Source organism: Triticum dicoccoides, chromosome 4A, assembly GCF_002162155.2.
Source record: "Triticum dicoccoides isolate Atlit2015 ecotype Zavitan chromosome 4A, WEW_v2.0, whole genome shotgun sequence".
Lineage (NCBI taxonomy): Eukaryota > Viridiplantae > Streptophyta > Magnoliopsida > Poales > Poaceae > Triticum > Triticum dicoccoides.
This window is the reverse complement of record NC_041386.1, coordinates 109,872,145-109,892,812: the sequence shown is the minus strand read 5'-3', so window position 1 is coordinate 109,892,812 and position 20,668 is coordinate 109,872,145. Positions and strand designations below refer to the sequence as shown.

Below are 20,668 nucleotides of genomic sequence, written 5' to 3'. Positions count from 1 at the left end.
ACTCAAATATTCACCTCCACGATCAGATCGTAGAAACTTAATTTTCTTGTTATGATGATTTTCCACTTCACTCTGAAACTCTCTAAACTTTTCAAATGTTTCAGCCTTATGTTTCATCAAGTAGATATACCCATATCTGCTCAAATCATCTGTGAAGGTCAGACAATAATGATACCCGCCATGAGCATCAACCCTCATCAGACCGCATACATCAGTATGTATTATTTCCAATAACTCTGTTGCTCGTTCCATTATTGGAGAATGGAGTTTTAGTCATCTTGCCCATGAGGCATGGTTCGCAAGAATCAAGTGATTCATAATCAAGTCATTCCAAAAGCCCATCAGCATGGAGTTTCTTCATGCGCTTTACACCAATATGACCTAAACGATAGTGCCATAAATGAGTTGCACTCATTATTAAACTTATATCTTTTGGCTTCAATACTATGAATATGTGTATCACTACTATCAAGATTTAGTAAAATTTGACCACTCATCAAGGGTGCATGACCATAAAAGATATTGCTCATATAAATAGAACAACCATTATTCTCTGATTTAAATGAATAACCGTCTCGCATCAAACAAGCTCCAAATATAATGTTCATGCTTAACTCTCGCACCAAATAACAATTATTCAGGTCTAAAACTAATCCCGAAGGTAGATGTAGAGGTAGCGTGCCGACGGCGATCACATCGACTTTGGAACCATTTCCCACGTGCATCGGCACCTCGTCCTTAGCCAATCTTTGCTTAATCTGTAGTCCCTGTTTCGAGTTGCAAATATTAGCAACAGAACCAGTATCAAATACTCAGGCGCTACTGCGAGCATTAGTAAGGTACACATCAATAACATGTATATCAAATATACCTTTCAGTTTGCCATCCTTCTTATCCGCCAAATACTTGGGGCAGTTCCTCTTCCACTAACCAGTCCCTTTGCAGTAGAAGCACTCAGTCTCAGGCTTAGGTCCAGACCTAGGCTTCTTCACTTGAGCAGCAACTTGTTTGCCGTTCTTCTTGAAGTTCCCCTTCTTCCCTTTGCCCTTCTTCTTGAAACTGGTGGTCTTATTGGCCATCAACACTTGATGCTCCTTCTTGATTTCTACCTCCGCAGCTTTTAGCATCACGAAGAGCTCGGGAATTGTCTTATCCATCCCTTGCATATTATAGTTCACCACGAAGTTTTTGTAGCTTGGTGGTAGTGATTGAAGAACTCTGTCAATGACACGATCAACCGGAAGATTAACTCCCAGCTGAGTCAAGTGATTGTGGTACCCAGACATTCTGAGTATATGTTCACTGACAGAACTATTCTCCTACATCTTGCAGCTATAGAACTTATTGGAGACTTCATATCTCTCAATTCGGGCATTTGCTTGAAATATTAGATTCAACTCCTGGAACATCTCATATGCTCCATGACGTTCAAAACGTCGTTCAAGTCCCGGTTCTAAGCTGTAAAGCATGGCACACTGAACTATCGAGTAGTCATCAGCTTTGCTCTGCCAGGTGTTCATAACATCTGGAGTTGCTCCCGCAGCGGGTTTGGCACCTAGTGCTGCTTCTAGGACGTAATTCTTCTGTGCAGCAATGAGGATAATCCTCAAGTTATGGACCCAGTCCGTATAGTTGCTACCATCATCTGTCAACTTAGCTTTCTCTAGGTACGCATTAAAATTCAACGAAACAACAACACAGGCCATTTATCTACAAAAACATAGACATGCAAAAATACTATCAGGTACTAAATTCATGATAAATTAAAGTTCAATTAATCATATTACTTAAGAACTCCCACTTAGATAGACATCCTTCTAGTCATCTAAATGATCACGTGATCCATATCAACTAAACCATGTCCGATCATCACGTGAGATGGAGTAGTTTTCAATGGTGAACATCACTATGTCGATCATATCTACTATAGGATTCACGCTTGACCTTTCGGTCTCAGTGTTCCGAGGCCATATCTGCATATTCTAGGCTCGTCAAGTTTAACCCGAGTATTCTGCTTGTGCAAAACTGGCTTGCACCCATTGTATGTGAACATAGAGCTTATCACACCCGATCATCACGTGGTGTCTCGACACGATGAACTATAGCTACGGTGCATACTCAGGGAGAACACTTATACCTTGAAATTTAGTGAGAGATCATCTTATAATGCTACTGTCGTACTAAGCAAAATAAGATGCATAAAGGATAAACATCACATGCAATCAATATAAGTGATATGATATGGCCATCATCATCTTGTGCCTTTGATCTCCTTCTCCAAAGCCCTGTCATGATCACCATCGTCACCGGCTTGACACCTTGATCTCCATCGTAGCATCGTTGTCATCTCGCCAACTATCGCTTCTACGACTATCGCTACTGCTTAGTGATAAAGTAAATCAATTACATGGCTATTGCATTTCATACAATAAAGCGACAACCATATGGCTCCTGCCAGTTGTCGATAACTGTGTTACAAAACGTGATCATCTCATACAAAAATTTATATAATCACGTCTTGACCATATCATATTACAACATGCCCTGCAAAAACAAGTTAGACGTCCTCTACTTTGTTGTTGCAAGTTTTACGTGGCTGCTACGGGGCTTAGCAAGAACCATTCTTACCAACGCATCAAAAACCACAATGCGGTATAGTGATTGCTTTTTGATCTTCAGAAAGAACCTTGTTCATTGAATCCGATTTAATTAAAGTTGGAGAAACTGACACCCGCCAGCCACTTGTGTGCAAAGCACGTCGGTAGAACCAGTCTCATGAACACAGTCATGTAATGTCGGTCCAGGCCGCTTCATCCAACAATACCGTCGAATCAAGAAACAACTAGTGACGACAAGCAATATGTATATACCCACGCCCACAACGCCTTTGTGTTCTACTCGTGCATATAACATCTACGCATAGACCTGGCTCTGATGCCACTGTTGGGGAACGCGGTATTTCTAAAATTTTCCTACGATCACACAAGATCTATCTAGGGATGCATAGCAACGAGAGGGAAGAGTGTGTCTACGTACCATCGTAGACCGAAAGCGGAAGCGTTAAGTAACGCGGTTGATGTAGTCGAACGTCTTCGCGATCCAATAGATCAAGTACCGAATGCACGACACCTCCGCGATCTACACATGTCTGTCCCTCGAACTCTAGATCCAGCTGAGGCCAAGGGAGAGTTTCATCAGCACAACGTCATGTTGACGGTGATGATGAAGTTACCGACACAGGGCTTCTCCTAAGCTCTACGGCAATACGACCAAGGTGGAAATCTATGGAGGGGGGCACCACACATGGCTAAGAGATCAACTTGTGTATCTATGGGGTTCCCCCTCCCTCATATATAAAGGAGTGGATGAGGGGAGGCCCGGCCTCCTATGGTGCACCCTAAGGGGGGATTCCTACTCCTAGTAGGAGTAGGTTTCCCCCCTTCCCTATTTGGAGTAGGAGAAGAAGGAAGAGAGAAAGCGAGGGAAGGAAAGGGGGCCTGGCCCCCTCCCAATTCAGATTGGGCTTGGGGGCGCGCGCCTCCCACTTGGCCGCCTCCTCTTCTCTCCCACCATGGCCCATTAAGGCCCATTAACTCCCTGGGGGGAGGGTTCCGGTAACCCCCGGTACTCCGGAAAATGCCCGAACCTATCCGAAACCTTTTCGCTGTCCAAACATAGCCTTCCAATATATCAATCTTTATGTCTCGACCATTTCGAGACTCCTTGTCATGTCCGTGATCACACCTAGGACTCCGAACTATCTTCGGTACATCAAATCACATAACGCACAATACATATCATCATCGAACGTTAAGCATGCGGACCCCACGGGTTCGAGAACTATGTAGACATGACCGATACTCATCTCTGGTCAATAACCAATATCAGAACTTGGATGCTCATATTGGTCCCTACATATTATATGAAGATCTTTATCGGTCAAAACGCATAACAACATACGTTTCTTCCCTTTGTCATTGGTATGTTACTTTCCCGAGATTCTATCATCGGTATCATCATACCTAGTTCAATCTCGTTACCGGCAAGTCTCTCTACTCGTTTCATAATGCAACATCCCATAACTAACTCATTAGTCACATTTCTTGCAAGGCTTATAGTGATGTGCATTACCAAGAGGGCCCAGAGATACCTCTTCGACAATCGGAGTGACAAATCCTAATCTCGATCTATGCCAACTCAACAAACACCATCGGAGACACCTGTAGAGCATCTTTATAATCACCCAGTTACGTTGTGACGTTTTATATCACACTAAGTGTTCCTCCGGTATTTGGGAGTTGCATAATCTCATAGTCATAGGAACACGTATAAGTTATGGAGAATGCAATAGCAATCAACTAAACGTTCATAGTGTTAAGCTAATGGATGGGTCAAGTCAATCACATCATTCTCTAATGATGTGATCCTGTTCATCAAATGACAACTCATGTCTATGGTTTGGAAACTTAACCATCTTTGATTAACGAGCTAGTCTAATAGAGGCATACTAGTGACACTCTGTTTGTCTATGTATTCACACATGTACTAAGTTTCCTGGTTAATATAATTTTAGCATGAATAATAAACATTTATCATGATATAAGGAAATATAAATAACAACTTTATTATTGCCTCTAGGGCATATTTCCTTCAGATCTGGTGTTTCTAGAACTTGCGGTGGCTGGAATTGATTTTTGTCGACTCCCCTAGGGTTTATGGAATATTGGGGTATTTAATTTAAAACTATAAAGAGGCTAGCCAACTCACTTCCACAAGGCTTCCCCGATTGGGGCTTCGTTGGCCGTCTGATCTGCATTCTATTGCGCTTGAGCCGTTGGATCTTCACAATAGTCAAATTTGATTTTCACTTCACGGTCATTTCCATTGGCCTATAACGGGTGGGCTCGTCTCGTGCTCTGGTTGGCTGGGTCAGTCGTGGCCGCGTGCAGACGGTTTTGACCAATCTGCTCCACGCTTCCGCAGCCAATCCGCCTCGTCCCACTCCCGCACCAGCCGTCACACAAACCCTACCCCTGTTTTCCCTCGATCCCCACAGCCTCCCGCTCCCCTCCTCCACCCCCCTCCTTGCGTCACCATGGCCTCCGCCCTAGAACCCCCCCTCCCCCCCGCCACCTCTCATCCGCCCCCTCCTCGTATCGCCACGGCCTTCGCCCTGGAGTCCCGCCGCCGCCTGCTATTCCTCCTCCACCATGCTAGCCCCTCTACCTCGTCTTCCTTCTCTTCGTTGTTGGTTCCAGATCGAGCGCGGGTTAGGCGAGCCCGGTGGTGGGGTGAAGGGGCAGGGGAAGAGGAGGTGGGCGACTAGGTGAAGGAGCAGGTCGGCCCTTCTGGAGGCGGCACCGCCGCCCAGCCAGGGAGGAGGCCAGGCTCGCCTCTGTTTTGCCCTGAGCGGCGGCAGCGCCTATGCCTCCACCCCACCTTCTTTTCCATGCCTCTTCCTTGGCATGACAGGCAGATTTTGGGGATGGGGAGACCCCATGGTGAGCTTCCCCTTCGCTCCTGATCTCTTTTTCTACACACACATCTATGGATTTGTGATCTCTTTCTATGCACACACATATCTACAAGATTTGTGTAGCCTAAATGCCTCTGTACCATGTAAGCAGGCCCAACCTAATGCACACCATCTGCCTGATGAATGGCTAAATGGTTTTTTGTTGCCATATAGACCATTTACTGGTGTGCAGGATCCCTTCTAATTGGTGCTCTATGTGTGCTTTTCTTTTGTTGCAGAATAATAATTCAAGTGGACGGCCGATGCGCCTTGTTGTTTAGCGGTATGATCTATGATGGTCGGCGAAAGTATGTTCTATATTGCAAGGTGATGGGCTGCTGATTTTTGTTGCCCACTTCTGCTAATTTCTATCAACTTCTACATAATCTGATATTTGTTGTGTAAGTAATGCACTAATTCAGTTCATGACACCAAGTTGCAGCTGTACAAAGTGCAGACTTTAAAATAGTTTAGAACAGAACAATTAGATGCTTTTAGTTTCGAGTGCATGGATGCTTTGGTCAATGGTTCGAAATGCATTGCCCATATAGTTATGTTGACATGTTTGCTAGAGGGATTAGAATGGTCTCCGAGTGGTTCAAAACTAAAGGCAGCACAAAGGTATCACATTTGTAATATCATGCATATGCAAGAGCTCATCAGTCTGGGGACCTAAATTTCTCCCCAACTTATCTCTTTTTGTTCAGTCCATAATTTCAGGTCTCCTATTGTTTCTGTTACCAAGGTTTGATCTTTATTTTCGTGTTGTGCAGATGATTGCCGCTGATGTCAAGCCTCTCGAGATCTGAGAGCCTCCTCCAACTTCCCCTCCCCACCAAGGATGACGTAGTAACCGCATGCAGAATTAACTACAACTTGAGTAGATGCACATTATTCACTTCATATTCCAATGGTTTTACTTCCACATCACAGGTTTGTTTATATTAAATCATAGAAATTCATGAGCTTGCTTGGTTACTGTGGAGAAGGGCATTCTTTCAAGGAGCTGTAGGTTTTTTGAATATGCTCCCTATTGGACACTTTTTTTGGTATGTACAGGATTTGTTGAGAATGAGTGTGAGAAAATTGACCATCCAGTGGATTTATACGCATGATATGTTTAGTTTCAATATAACTAATGGAACTGCTTTATTCCTTGTTGTGTACTTTTTTTTAGAACATTATTCCTTTTTTTGTACTGATTGAATGATCTGCTCACACCATGCAGGTACTTAGACATAGTGAAAGCAAAGACCGAAAGGTTTCGATTTAGATGATTTGGAGGTGCCTTATCCATCTTTTTACCTCCAGGTCAAAATTAAGCAGATGTTTTATTGCTAAAGGACATGCTCTTACTATCTGAGATGGATGATGATGCGTGGTACAACCGAAAATTCAGAGTTGGGCTTTACACACTTCAGTGGGCAAGTGAATTCCCAGTTTTTCTTCTTTCCCCTGTTTTTGATAGAAAGACTATAGGGGAACCCCCTACAGTATAATTGGTGCAACAAACCCAACTTGCAAGTACCATGCCTTGAACCTGGGTGGGTGGGAAGGCATCAGCCCCTTCCCACCACTAGGCTATGCCTTAGTCTGCTTCTTCTTTCCCCTGTTACTTCTCTATTGTACAAAGAGCAATGAGTTTATATTAGCTGAATCCTGAATGTTAGATTGGAATTCAAGAGTAGCATCACAACACGGGGGTGGAGACCTGAAGCGAAGCAGAGGGGCGGCGAACGAAGGAAATCAGAGTCGCGCTATTTCTATATCATAATTCCGCGCTCTTATTTTTTTTTACATATTTACAATCTTGTGTTCTGAATAATTCATGTGGCTTGACAAGATAGAGTGGAGGATCAAGGAATGAAATCAGAACATTTTTCTATTTAAATATATCCAAAGGATGATAATTGGTCGTGTCAAGATGAGTGCATGAGAAGGATTGTGAAAAAGAAAGGTGAAAAGGGTTCTGAGTATTCTTTCCTCACTTTCCATGACATGAATATGTCCTTTAGTTCTTGTTATTCATATTAAAGAAAGCGAAAAGTAATAATTATGCATATTTTGAAAATTTGTGTTCTACAGTTCAATCAATGAGACCATAATTTAGTGGCGAAGCATATTAAACAGTACAGATGTTGCCCACACATGAGCGCCCATGGGGAAGCCCAGATCCATCATGTCACTTTGCGTGGAAAGCGGTTCAATTCTCTATTTTCCATGTATATAGAGTATCATGCTTCCACTATAGTGCTCATAGATCTTGTATGTGTATCTTCGCAAGGATTTTTTTTTTACCGGAATAACATGTTAGGGCACGACTATTCTAAGTTTAACATGTTATGTATGCGGACGCACAATAATAACAAAAGATATGGTTTAGTCATGCAGTTGACTACTAATCACAAAAAGAGTTAGGGACAAGTTTACTATTGTGATTTTCAGCAACCGGAATAGAAGCAGAGTTAACTAATGATTTTAAGCTACACTTTAGCCTTGTTCTGATAACTAGAGCTGCCATGATATTGCTCTATTATAAGTGCCTTGCTTACACCAGTTGAAATAACGCATGGTTGTCTTTTCTTTTGTTTGCACTGTAGGCAATGTGTGGTAGAAGCTGTAACAATGTAGAGTCCTGTATATTTTTTAAATTCATAATTGGCAGTGTCAATTTGTCATGTGTGATGCGACATGAATCATAGTGAGCTTATTTCTTTGCACACTTGGTGTATCCTCTTAACATCTTCTATATAGGTCGTAGAATGGAAAGATCAGTATGGTGGTACTGTATTGAATCAATTACATAGGCTTGGAGCCTCCCTTGATTGGACCCATGAGATAAACTTCTTATTTTCCTTAGTTAAGAAAAATAGTGAAAACAATGTATTGTCTATAGTTCCAATTCCTAATGTGAACTTAATGTCAGCCTTGTGCGTCAGTGCTTTACAATGGACGAGAAAAGGTCAAAAGCTGTAACTTGAGCTTTTGTCAGGTTGTATAAAGATGGCCTTATTTATAAGTTAGTATCCTCGCCTTTCGTTGTGCCTGTTAAGTAATTCTATGGTGCTTTACTTCTAAAAAATTATATTCTTCATCATGTCTTTGAATTGTCAGCCTATCATTTTTGTTTTTCTTGTGGATGTTTTGATCATTTGCTGGGATTATCGCCTTGTGAATTGGGATTGCATGCTTCTAACTGTGATTTCTGCCAGACAGTTTGATCTTGCATGCATGACTAATGTCATTTTATTTGTTTGAATATGCTGTTTTATTAGGTTGATCATCTGGGTCTTAAATAAGAAACTAAGCTAAATTAAGGTTCCTGGTTACAGCACGCACAATTTGGTGTCCTGATATCCTTTGTGTATCCTCTTGAAGGAGGATTGGGTGAGATTGTTGTTGCGACAAGAATTGGTACTAGGCTGGGTGATACAACAATAGATTTCATCCAAGGAATAACCAATTTAAATGTTCTGTTTCTTTGATGTTTAATCATTTCTCTTACCGTCGCTGCATCAAAACAATTGTATTTTCACCCTAAAAACAATTGTATTTTCGTTGATGGCTGCTTGGGATCATTTTTTAGAATGAGATGTCGGATAAACTACTCTGAAATGTTTGGTTCCCTTCAAACAATTTATTAGCTAACTAATTTTTGCTGTTGTTGCACATGGTACAATTTTACTCTGTTGTTGCTAAACTTTTATTAAGTTCTTACCGTATTTATTTGCTCAAACACAGTTACTAAAAAAATGCAAATATTTTAAACTGCCATTTGGCACAACAGGTCATGTTATACAAATTTTTTTGGTGTAACGGGTTATACAAATATAATTTTTTTTCAACTTTGATCTTGCAGTGTGATAGACAATATAGCATGGTTATCGAATGTCCTTGCAAAATGAAATTATTTTCATCGACAACATGTCTTTAGCGGGTCTCTGCGCCATTTGGCGCAAAGAGTCAACTAGTTTATAGAGTAAAGAGGCGGTCCGAGGGATATGGGAGGTGGGCACAACCCACCAGGGTGCGCCCGGGCCTCGAGGCATGCCCTGGTGGGTTGTGCTCCCCTCGGAGCACCCCCAGGCGCTTCTTCGGCCCATTGGATGTCTTCTGGTCCTCAAAAAAATCCACAAAACGTTTCGCTGCGTTTGGACTCCGTTTGATATTTATTACCCGCGATGTAAAAAAAACATGCAAAAAATAGCAACTGACACTTGGCACTATGTCAATAGGTTAGTACCAAAAATGATATAAAATGATTATAAAACATCCAAGAATGATAATATAACAGCATGGAACGATAAAAAATTATAGATACGCAGGAGACGTATCATGCGGCTCAATGACGTCTCCTCCTTCTTGATCCAGCAAGTGGGAGAGGAGAAGTAGATGGGATCATAACCAACACGGAGGCGTGGTGGAGATGGTGGTGGTGGAGCACCGATAGCGCTTCGCTATGCGTCGCCAGGATGTGGCGGTGGAACTATGGAGTAACGGGAGAGAGAGGGGCACCAAGGGCTTGGTGTCTCCTCTTGGGGCGGCCCCTCCCCTCTATATATAGGTCGAGGGGGCGTGGGAAACAGCCCCTCCAAGCTCTAGGGCGCAGCTAAGGGGGAGAGGACTTGGACTCCCAGACCAATTCTATTCCTACTAGGACTCCTTCCCTTTTTGCCTTCCCTAGCCACATGGGCTTTTGAGGACTTGGTGCGCCTAGCCCAATAAGGCCAGGGTGCCTCCCCGCAGCCCATGATAGCCCTTGGGTCATGGTGGACCCACTTGTGGACTTTCGGACCCCTCCGAAATCCTTCGGAACCTTCTGGAAGCTTCCCAGTACAATACCGAAAAAACGGCACCTTTTTCCGAAACCCAAAATATGACTTCCCATATATAAATCTTTACCTATAGACCATTCCAAGACTCCTCGTGATGTCCGGGATCTCATCCGGGACTCCGAACAACATTTGGTTACCACTCATCAAATATCCCAATATTACTCTAGCGTGAACGAACATTAAGCGTGCAACCCTACGTGTTTGGGAATTATGTAGTCATGACCGAGACACCTCTGTGGTCAATAACCAATAGCAGGACCTGGATGCCCATATTGATTCCTACATATTCCATGAATATCTTTTATCGGTTGACCCTTTATGACAACATACGTAATTTCCTTTGTCTGTCGATATGTTACTTGCCCGAGATTCGATCGTCGGTATCTTCATACCTAGTTCAATCTCGTTAATCACCAGCAAGTCTATTTACTTGTTCTGTAATACATCATCTCATAACTAACTCCTTAGTCACTTTGCTTGCAAGCTTCTTGTGAAGTGTATTACCGAGAGGGCCTAGAGATACCTCTCCGATACACGGAGTGACAAATCCTAATCTCGATCTATGCCAACTGAACAAACACCTTCAGAGATACCTGTAGAGCATATTTATGATCACCCAATTACGTTGTGACATTTGATAGCACACAAGGTATTCCTCCGGTATCCGGGAGTTGCATAATCTCATAGTCGAAGGAATATGTATTTGACATTAAGAAAGCAATAGCAATAAACTGAACTATCAAATGCTAAGCTTACGGATGGGTCTTGTCCATCACATCATTCTCCTAATGATGTGATCCCCTTATCAAATGACAACTCATGTCTATGGTTAGAAAACCTTAACCTTCTTTGATCAACGAGCTAGTCTAGTAGAGGCTCACTAGGGACACGGTATTTGTTTATGTATCCACACATGTATTTAAGTTTTCGGCCAATACAGTTCTAGCATGAATAATAAACCTTTATCATGATTTAGGAAATATAATAATAACCATTTTATTATTGCCTCTGGGCATATTTCCATCACAACCCTCTCTCTCCAGGGCAGTCTACCTACCTGGCCGTGCCTCGTAATTATCTCGCGGGTGCTCTCCGGGCCCGCCTGACTTTCACCTCAACTCATGGGTATCCTCGTGGTCAATCTGACTCGCAACAGACTGTCGGGTAATCAGGTCCACCTCTACTGGGGTGGTACTGTCTGTCCCTTCAGTCCTGCAGTAACAGTAACTCCCGCAGGTACCCCTCGGGGCCGACCCGTCCTTAACAATGGTCTCAAGTAAAGTCCAGGTAACCGTGTGTCCATAACATCAAGGGGGAAAACCCAAGGAATCACCCTCGATGGACTCCACTCGATGTAATTGTTAAGGTGAACTTAGGAGGAATCACCCTCGAGGTTCAGGTGTTGCACGACAGACTCGTACCGGGAGTGGTGAAGGAGGAACAACCCTCGATGACCATGACCAAATAGCTACACTACAGAGTTATCATTAGGAGTGCGCTACGAGGTATCACCCTCAGCACTCCATAGTAGCTTTGCAAAGCCGAGCAACTAAGGGGGCGATGTGATGTGTCGGGCTCTGGTCGTCGATCACGTCGATCGAGTCATCGGTCAACAAGCCTAGGCAACTGGGACAAGGTGAGGGGTCACTGATGGATCACTACCAACCTATACTAAGAAGTTTAGGATAAGCAGGTAAGGTACAATGAGTAGGTTACAAAAGCAGGCTATGCATCATAATAGGAGCAACCAAGTACAATAGAAAATCTAATGCAAGCATGAGAGAGGATGGGATGAGCGATATCGGAATAATCAAGGGGGGTTTGCTTGCCTGGAAGCTCTGTTGAAAAGGAAGAAGAGTCGTCGTCGACGCAGTCGATCATAGAGGTAGCATCGGTCTCGGGGTCTACCGGAGAGAAGAGGGGGAAGAAACAATACATACAAGCACACAGAGTAATAGAAAGCATAACATGGCAATACGCGGTGCTAGGGGTCTCCTAACGCGGTGCTACACGATACTGGCGAAGGGGGATAACATCCGGGAATGTTTTCCTAAAGTTTGCAGTTTCTGGACTGATGAAACAGAGGGGGATGGTTCCACGTTCGCTATGCTAGGGGCGTGTGGCAGACGAACAGACTGCGTATTCGGATTCTTCCCGTCTTTCTGAGCAACTTTCATGTAGAAAACATTTTCATCCGAGTTGTGGATATTTTTCTACTATTTTCCAAAGTTTTTATGCAATTATTTTTAATTAAAAATGGACTTATTGTGATAGCATGACATCATCATGATGTCAACGGGTGGTCGTGGTGTGGCCGGAATCAAGCGGGTCGGCGGCATGCAGCGGCGGTGGCGCACGGCAGCAAGCAGCGCGAGGGGGAGCGAGGCGAGGCGGGGCGTGCGGGGCATGGACGCGAGCGGCCGTGGAGAGAGGCTGCATCGGACACGCACAGGGTTGCGCGCAGGGGCGCGAGGCCGCGGCCAGCGAGTGGCCTGAGGCGGGGACAAGCGTGGCTAGGGTGGGGTGCGCCGAGCGCGCGTGGCCGCGCGGCGGACGACGTGGCAGGGCATGGGGCGGCGGGCGCGCACTGGTCTCAAAAGCAGGCAGCAGTGGCTGGCACGGGGCAGGCGCCGGGGGGCTGCCGGCGCGGCTGACGGCTACGGGGATGACGAGCAACAGTAGGGGTAGGAGGCAGCAGCGGCAACCGGAGAGGGGGAAGACATCAGCGGCAGGAGCAGGAGCTGCAACGGCAACCGGAGAGGGGGAAGACATCAGCGGCAGGAGCAGGAGCTGCAACGGCAGGCGCGGGGCATCGGCATCATGCTTGATAACCCACAAATATAGGGGATCAATTGTAGCCTCTTTCGATAAGTAAGAGTGTCGAACCCAACCAGGAGCTAAAGGTAGAACAAATATTCACTCAAGTTTTATCGACCACTGATACAACTCTAGGCACGCTTGACGTTCGCTTTACTTAGAACAAGTATAAAACTAGAAGTACTTTGCAAGTGCAACAGGATAGGTTTGCAAGATAATAAAGAGCACGTAAATAGAAACTAGGGGCTCTTTTAGGTAAAGAAGCAATAAAGTTAGTATAGCGAGTATGGAAAAGTGGTGGTAGGAGTTGCGAAATTGTCCCTAAGCAACTGACTACGTTACTAAACCGATAGCAAGTTTTATGTGTGAGAGGCCAATGCTAGCATGTCATCCCTGACTTGGAATTCTATGCACTTATGATTGGAACTATTAGCAAGCATCCGCAACTACTAACGTTCATTAAGGTAAAACCCAACCATAGCATTAAGATATATTGGTCCCCCTTCAATCCCGTATGCATCAATTTCTATGCTAGATTGAAGATTTTGTCACTCTTGCCCTCCAATACATAGTCCTATCAACATACAACTAGCCCTATGGTGTGATCCACATGCGTGCTCATATGATGGGCACCAAAGGACAACAACATAACCACAAGCAATTAAACTAGTCATAGCAATTCACCAATTGCCGATAGGACAACGAAAATCTACTCAGACATCATAGGATGGCAACACATCATTGGATAATAATATGAAGCATAAAGCACCATGTTCAAGTAGAGGGTACAACGGGTTGCGGGAGAGCGGACCGCTGTAGATAGATGGGGGAAGGTGATGAAGATGTTGGTGAAGATGACAGAGGTGTTGGTATAGATCGCCGTCACACGATGATGGCCCCAGCGGCGTTCCGGCACCACTGGGAGAGAGGGCGCGAGAGTTCCCCTTCTTCTTCCTTGACCTTCTCCCTAGATGGAAGAAGGGTTTACCCCCGGTCCATGGCTTCCATGGCGGCAGAGGGGCGAGAGCCCCTCCGAGATTGGACCTGTCTCTCTGTCTCCCTTTGTTTCTGCGTTTCAGATTCTGGCCTTTCACCGTTTCTTATATTTCCGAAGATCCGTAACTTCGATTGGGCTGAAATTTTAACACGATTTGTATCCGGATACTGGCTTTCTTGCGGCGAAAGAAGGGCACCAACTGCCTTACGGGGTGGCCACGAGGGTCAGGGGCGCGCCCACCCCCTGGGGCGCGCCCCCTGCCTCGTGGCCCCCTCGGGCATTGTCTCGCGTTGATTCTTCTTCCCAAAAATCACATATATTCCAAAAAAAATCTCTATAAATTTTTATCCTATTTGGACTCCGTTTGATATGGATTTTCTGCGAAACAAAAAACATGCAACAAACAGGAATTGGCACTGGGCACTGAATCAATATGTTAGTCCCAAAAATAGTATAAAAAATTGCCAAAAGTATATGAAAGTTGTATAATATTGGCTTGGAATAATAAAATATTATAGATACGACGGAGACGTATCAGTGCTTCGGGGAAACGAAAGAGGGGGAGCGAGGGAAGCTCACGGGCGTTGACGAGAAGGCCCGGGGACGAGGCAGAACGACAAGGGCGACGGAGAGGACGACGACGAAGGCGGGGGTCGCATAGTGGTTGACGACGGGCGCGTCGGCTGCTCGGCGAGGGGGCGGATCTAAGGAAGGGAAGGGAGGCCAAGAGGGTGAGGGGAGCGAGTTGGGAGAGTGGGAGCAAGGGGTCGAGGCGCTATCCCCTCCCCTGGCATCGCCAGCGAGGTGGCGTGGTGACGACCGTGGGTGCGGTCGCTTGTACAGGGAAAGCGGACGGGGAGGGAGGTAGGTGGGCTAGCTGGGCCGATTCGATGGCAAGGCCCGGGGGCAGGAGGGATCCTTTCTCCTTTTCCCTTTTTTCATTTTTGTTATTGTTTTCCCATTTTAATTTCTATATATTTTTGTTTAGATAAAATCCAAAACTAGCTTCTAAATTAGCATTACTATTTATACCTCTGCCACAAAAAGTTTGGTACTCCAAATAAAATAGTGAAATTTTATAAACTAGAAAAGGCATTTAATTAATTGTGAAAGCCACTGTTTTAATTACTTTTTAGCACTTATACATTTTAAAAATATTGGTTTCTCCACCATTACTACTTATGATTTATATGCCACATTTAGAACATTTTAGTTTTGACATTTGAAAACTTTTATAGTTTGACTCGATTTTAAATTTGAATTTGAACGAGGATTGAGTCAACGCGAGTTTATCAACAGTAACCGTAGTGACATGGCATCATTAGTAGAGGATTACGGTAGCTTAATTATCCAGACGTCATAGAAGAAACATGGATTAGATAAAAGTGGATGGATCGAAGTGACCAAATTGAATTAGTAGGAAGATATGATGTTGGGACGACACACAAGTGTCGAGGCAATGGCTATCAAATCCAATTTGCATTGGGGTGCATATACGAAGGTTGTTGTACCCTTGGAAGTCAAATCACTCAAAGTGTTTGCTAATCCGTGTTTTTTTCACAACCTCTTCATTGCTACTGTATGAAAATCTGTATATTGATGTATAAATATAGTATAAATATAAAGAAAATCAAATATGCAGGAATAGTAGTGGCGCAGGGCAACAGCCTAGGCTACGGCTATTTAGCACTAGCGTGGATCCTACCCCACACTACTGCTAGTACAAGTAGTAGTAGGGCACTCTGAGAAATTTTAGGCTAGTAATAGTAGTAACATAGCGTGCTCCAAATTTTTTTTGCTTATGTGACGAGTAGTTAATGAGAAGTGGTAACATAATATGTTGAACATAGCGCTTCCCAAGACAAAATGAGTCTACAAATTATTAAATAAAGTCATCTATGCCACCATTACTATGTTACTCCCTCTGTTTCTTTTTACTCCGCATATAAGATTTGGTCAAAGTCAAACTGCACAAAGTTTGACCAAATCTATATAAAAAATATGAACATCTACAATACTAAAATTATATAGTATGAACATACGTTTCATTGTGCATAATTTCATATTGTGAATGTTTATATTTTTTAATATAAAGTTAGTCAAACTCTATAAAGCTTGACTTTGACCAAACCTTATATACGGATTAAAAAGAAATGGAGGGAGTACTTTGCACTATATAAATAGTAATATAAACTAGTATCATATATATTGCACTAGTACAAGTTACTCCCCACTATGACCAGCCTAACCATTTCATACCAATCTCCACAATGCTGGAAGAGTATTAATCTTTATTTTTCGGGGGAAAAGGGGTATTAACCTTAAACTTTAAGGCAACTTTAATCTCTCTCTCTCTCAAACATTCTTGCCAACCCCACAAAGCAAAAACTAGAAATGTAAAGCTACCATACGCACAAAAGGAGAAGATAAATACATGCTTTTCCCCGCCCTTTCTCTTTCCTAGCTTCTCTCTCCTCCCCCTCCTCCTTTCTCTCTCTCTCATTGCTGTCTTCTCTCTTGTGACTGCTGGATGTGATTCTCCACCACCTGCTAGCTAGGTAGAGGACTCCACCACCTCGCCCTTCCTTCTCCCCTGATTGTTTCCTTTTCTTTGCAAACACAAATCCTCAACAAGCAAAAGTGCAAATTCTAGAGAAAAGATCTGAATTCAGCAGCAAAAAAGCTGGAGTTAAGGGAGAGAGAGAGGAAATATATCCACCACACTAACTGGCTTCCATGGTGTTCCCTCCAGCGGCTGCATACCTAGATCCGCCTAATTGGAATAACCAGGTACTACATGATCCTCCCTCTCCCTGTCCTTCAATTCTCGCTCGTTGTAGAGCACTCCAGCTGCGATCCGTCCATCCATAGCCAGCTTCTTCATGGAAAGAGAATTTGGCAAAATTAAAGTAGCTTAGCATGAAGATATATATTCTCCTCTTGAATATTCACAGACAATTCTCTCCTCCTTTCTTCTCCTGATCTATAACATGTTTACGTGTGCGTACTTAACAGCAAGGTCAGCAGCAGAGGGCGACGGGCGGTGGCGGAGTAGGCGATGCACAGCATATGCCAGTGGATCCGACGGCGGGTACGGCGGCGGGGACGCCCGAGGTCGGTGGGTTGCCGAGAAGCTCAGCGGCCAATGAAGCCGCGGCCGGGCAGCAGGCGAGGCCAAATTCCATGACGGAGCGCGCGCGGATGGCGCGGGTGCCGCAGCCGGAGCCGGCGCTCAAGTGCCCGCGGTGCGACTCCACCAACACCAAGTTCTGCTACTACAACAACTACTCCCTCTCGCAGCCCCGCCACTTCTGCAAGGCATGCCGCCGCTACTGGACGCGCGGGGGCGCCCTCCGGTCCGTCCCCGTGGGGGGTGGGTGCCGCCGAAACAAGCGCTCGTCCAAGTCATCCGCCGGCGCCGCGTCCTCCTCCAAGCCATCTTCTTCTTCGGCCAGGCAGCTGCCCGGTGGCGCGTCATCTATGCCATCAACCGCGGCGTCCACCACCTTGGGGTGCGACGGTGCATCCATCCCTCCGGGTCTCAGCTCCATGTCGCACCACCTGCCGTTCATGGGCGCGATGCATCCGCCGGGGGCCAACCTAGGGCTAGCCTTTTCCGCCGGCCTCCCGCAGCTCGCCATGCAGCAGCACCACCACCACATGGACGGCGTGGATCAGTTCCCTCTGGCCAGCGGCGGGGGCGCCACCTTTGGCGCGTCACTGGAGCAGTGGCGGGTGCAGCAGCAGCAGCAGCAGTTCCCGTTCTTGGAACTTCCACCGGCGCCGCCCATGTACCAACTGGGGCTGCAAGCTAATCGGGCAGCAGGGAGCAGCGCAGCGGCACCGGCACCGTCGCCGGCGATGTTCACGTTAGGGCAGTCTAGTGCAAGCACAGCGAGGCGCGACGAAGGGTCAATGAAGCAGGCGGACAGCAAAGGGCAAGAGATGACCTTGCAGAGGCAGTTCGTGATGGAGGCTCTACGCCAAGGGGATGGCGTCTGGGGTGGCAACGCCAGCGACAATAACGGCAATGGCAGTGGCAGCTGGACCATGAACATCCCCGGATTCCATTCCTCGTCGGGCGGTGGCGACGGCGGCGGCCTGTTGTAGTATACACCGCAGTTTCTTGGACAATCGGCCGGCATGGCTAGAAGAGATGCACATGCATGGCTTGAGCAGGAGAGTGCTAAATTAAAGAAGGGGTTCAAGCTTTAATTCTTCATCTGGTACTAGTACTGTAGAAGCGCTGCTAGCTCATGATGGTCTAAGGTAGGGGATTCAAGTTAAAGTTGCTCCTTGCATTGGTTAGTAACACTTTTGCACCCATTTGGTCTGCCAGGGTAGTAGTACGTGTCCATTGTGTTATTTACCTTTAAAAACCTTTTCACACTTACATATGGAGGGATATACTTAAATGATGGGTATATATGGTCATACTAGTACGTACGTTTTTTTCCATTTACTTGGGGATTGGAGATTGGTTAATTATTAGATTGTGCTCAGTGCAAACTTGCATGAAATGAATGTATGATTGATTTGTTTTCAGTGAACTTGTATGTATATATATTCCATCTGTACTAGTTTCATCAGTGTATTCCGATGTTCCTCTCTTTGTAGAGTTTTGACTGATCACGTCACACTAGCTAGAACTAGTGCATCAACTCTTAATTGCATGCATGCATTTTATTTTTGGTTTCCTAGTCCTAGACTCTTCCTTTGCTCTTACGGTAAACTATTACCATAATCCATGAAGTTAAGTATTAATTTTATAGTTGCCTGCTTACCAGAATCGACCAATATTACAATTCTCATATTCCCCGGTTCCAAATCTCTAAATATGGGTCCTATTTGTAAATCAGCATGTAAAAATGCCTAGCCAAACTCTACTCATATTAGTCTGTTAATTACATTGATTATTATGGTGTATGCCTTTGTGATGGTTGCTGCTATATATTTGCAACAAATTCTGAATTAGTCACCATATATTATGTCTCACATATTATTGAGACATACAATTTAACTCAACTGATGGTTAGATGTCTATGAAATTTATATGTGGTGGGAACTTAACTAGCACATGAACATGTCCGTATACGTAATAATAGTAAAGGTAATCTATATATCTGCTATCTGTTAATTACAGTTATGAAATTATGCAAATCATATATGATACATTAAATATGTATGAGTATGTAGTATTATCTATGTGTATGCCGATTATTATTTAGAGCAACACATATTTAAGAGTCCTGCAATTGGGTAGTCTAGCATGCCCACCTTAATTTCCTTACAAATAAAATGCATAGGAAGGAGTTCCACCATTGTTCTTATTTCTACAAATCCCATTTGCCCTTGTTTAATTTGATTAAGCTACTTTGGACTTCCAACCATTGGAGATCTCCTACACTTCTGAAAGGGCAGGCTTGTTTCTCCTATTAAGCACCGTGCATCCATCTAAATCTCTATATCTCTATATCTATACCAATGTGAAAAAAACAAAAGGGGCAGATCCAACAAATCTAGGCAATCAAACTATGTCGATCCAGTGACCTAATGGCGAACGCTCAACTCGTTTAGCATGCAATTAGCATCATATTAAATATCAAGATCTACACTATACACATAATTAACGTGTAACTGATATCCCCTCAATATATAGGTTTTAGCTCACATTTAGTGATCTCACGTAACACCCTAAACTATCACATCTCAGAGTAAATTACCACTTGGAAGGTTTCTGGAATGAAAAAATCATGCCAAGAGAAGATTCACAAAATATCAGCAACATTTCAGTTAGAGGATGAAATCTATGTGTAAAACATTATGATTCTTTTTGCACAGATCTGAATGGTCATATTATTAGACAAAACTTCATGTGCCCATAAATTTATTAAACTATGATAATTTAGAGAACCATTTTTTTGCTTAAACAAAACTGGCCAGGTGTAACGTGCTTGGGATACGATAATTTAGTGGTCAAGTGATCCTGGAGGCTTTAGAAAAGAGTTAGCCAAATTATTATTCCATCCGATCCAAATTAGTAAAATTTAGTACAACTTTGTACTAAATCAGCGGCAATTAGGTGGATCGGAGGAAGTAGTTTATTCATGGGGAAAAGTGCTTTTTTCTTTATTTTTTCATGAAAGTTTTCCTAGGACTTGTTGTGAGAAGTGTTTTGAGCCACTTTGATGGTTACTATGGGCAAAATGAGGGGTGTTTAGATGAAGGGTCTTTTTATAATTTTGATACTCAATTTAATCAAAATGATGGTAAGGCAAACGTTCAAGTACTGGTCTTAGGAGGAAATATTCACCCGCCGCCCGATGTTCATGTAGCTAGTGCTCAACGATGTCTGAACAAGTACTACGGGTTGCCATGTGGCTTAGATGTATGATGGACTGGGAATCACCTTGACACCGAGAGCAGTGGACGGCCATATTTGTAAGGTGCAAGAGGATGAAGGACTGATAGAGAGGCCCGGAAAGGGAGAGCCAATGGAAGAGC

The 20,668-nt window shown here is 44.2% G+C and overlaps 1 protein-coding gene and 1 long non-coding RNA gene across 2 annotated transcripts; both read left to right on the top strand.

Moving 5' to 3' along the window:
* The first annotated feature begins 5,084 nt into the window (after positions 1–5,084).
* Positions 5,085–8,984, top strand: LOC119285281. Its single transcript, XR_005139429.1, has 4 exons — positions 5,085–5,501; positions 5,755–5,842; positions 6,289–6,448; positions 6,744–8,984. It is a non-coding gene; the product is annotated as an uncharacterized LOC119285281 (long non-coding RNA).
* Positions 8,985–16,639: 7,655 nt separating this feature from the next.
* On the top strand, positions 16,640–18,764 carry LOC119285280 (dof zinc finger protein DOF2.4-like). The gene is made up of 2 exons (XM_037564521.1): positions 16,640–16,954; positions 17,180–18,764. Exons 1-2 carry the CDS (start codon positions 16,901–16,903, stop codon positions 18,272–18,274), a joined length of 1,149 nt encoding a protein of 382 aa, XP_037420418.1. The 5' UTR covers positions 16,640–16,900; the 3' UTR covers positions 18,275–18,764.
* Positions 18,765–20,668: the final 1,904 nt, after the last annotated feature.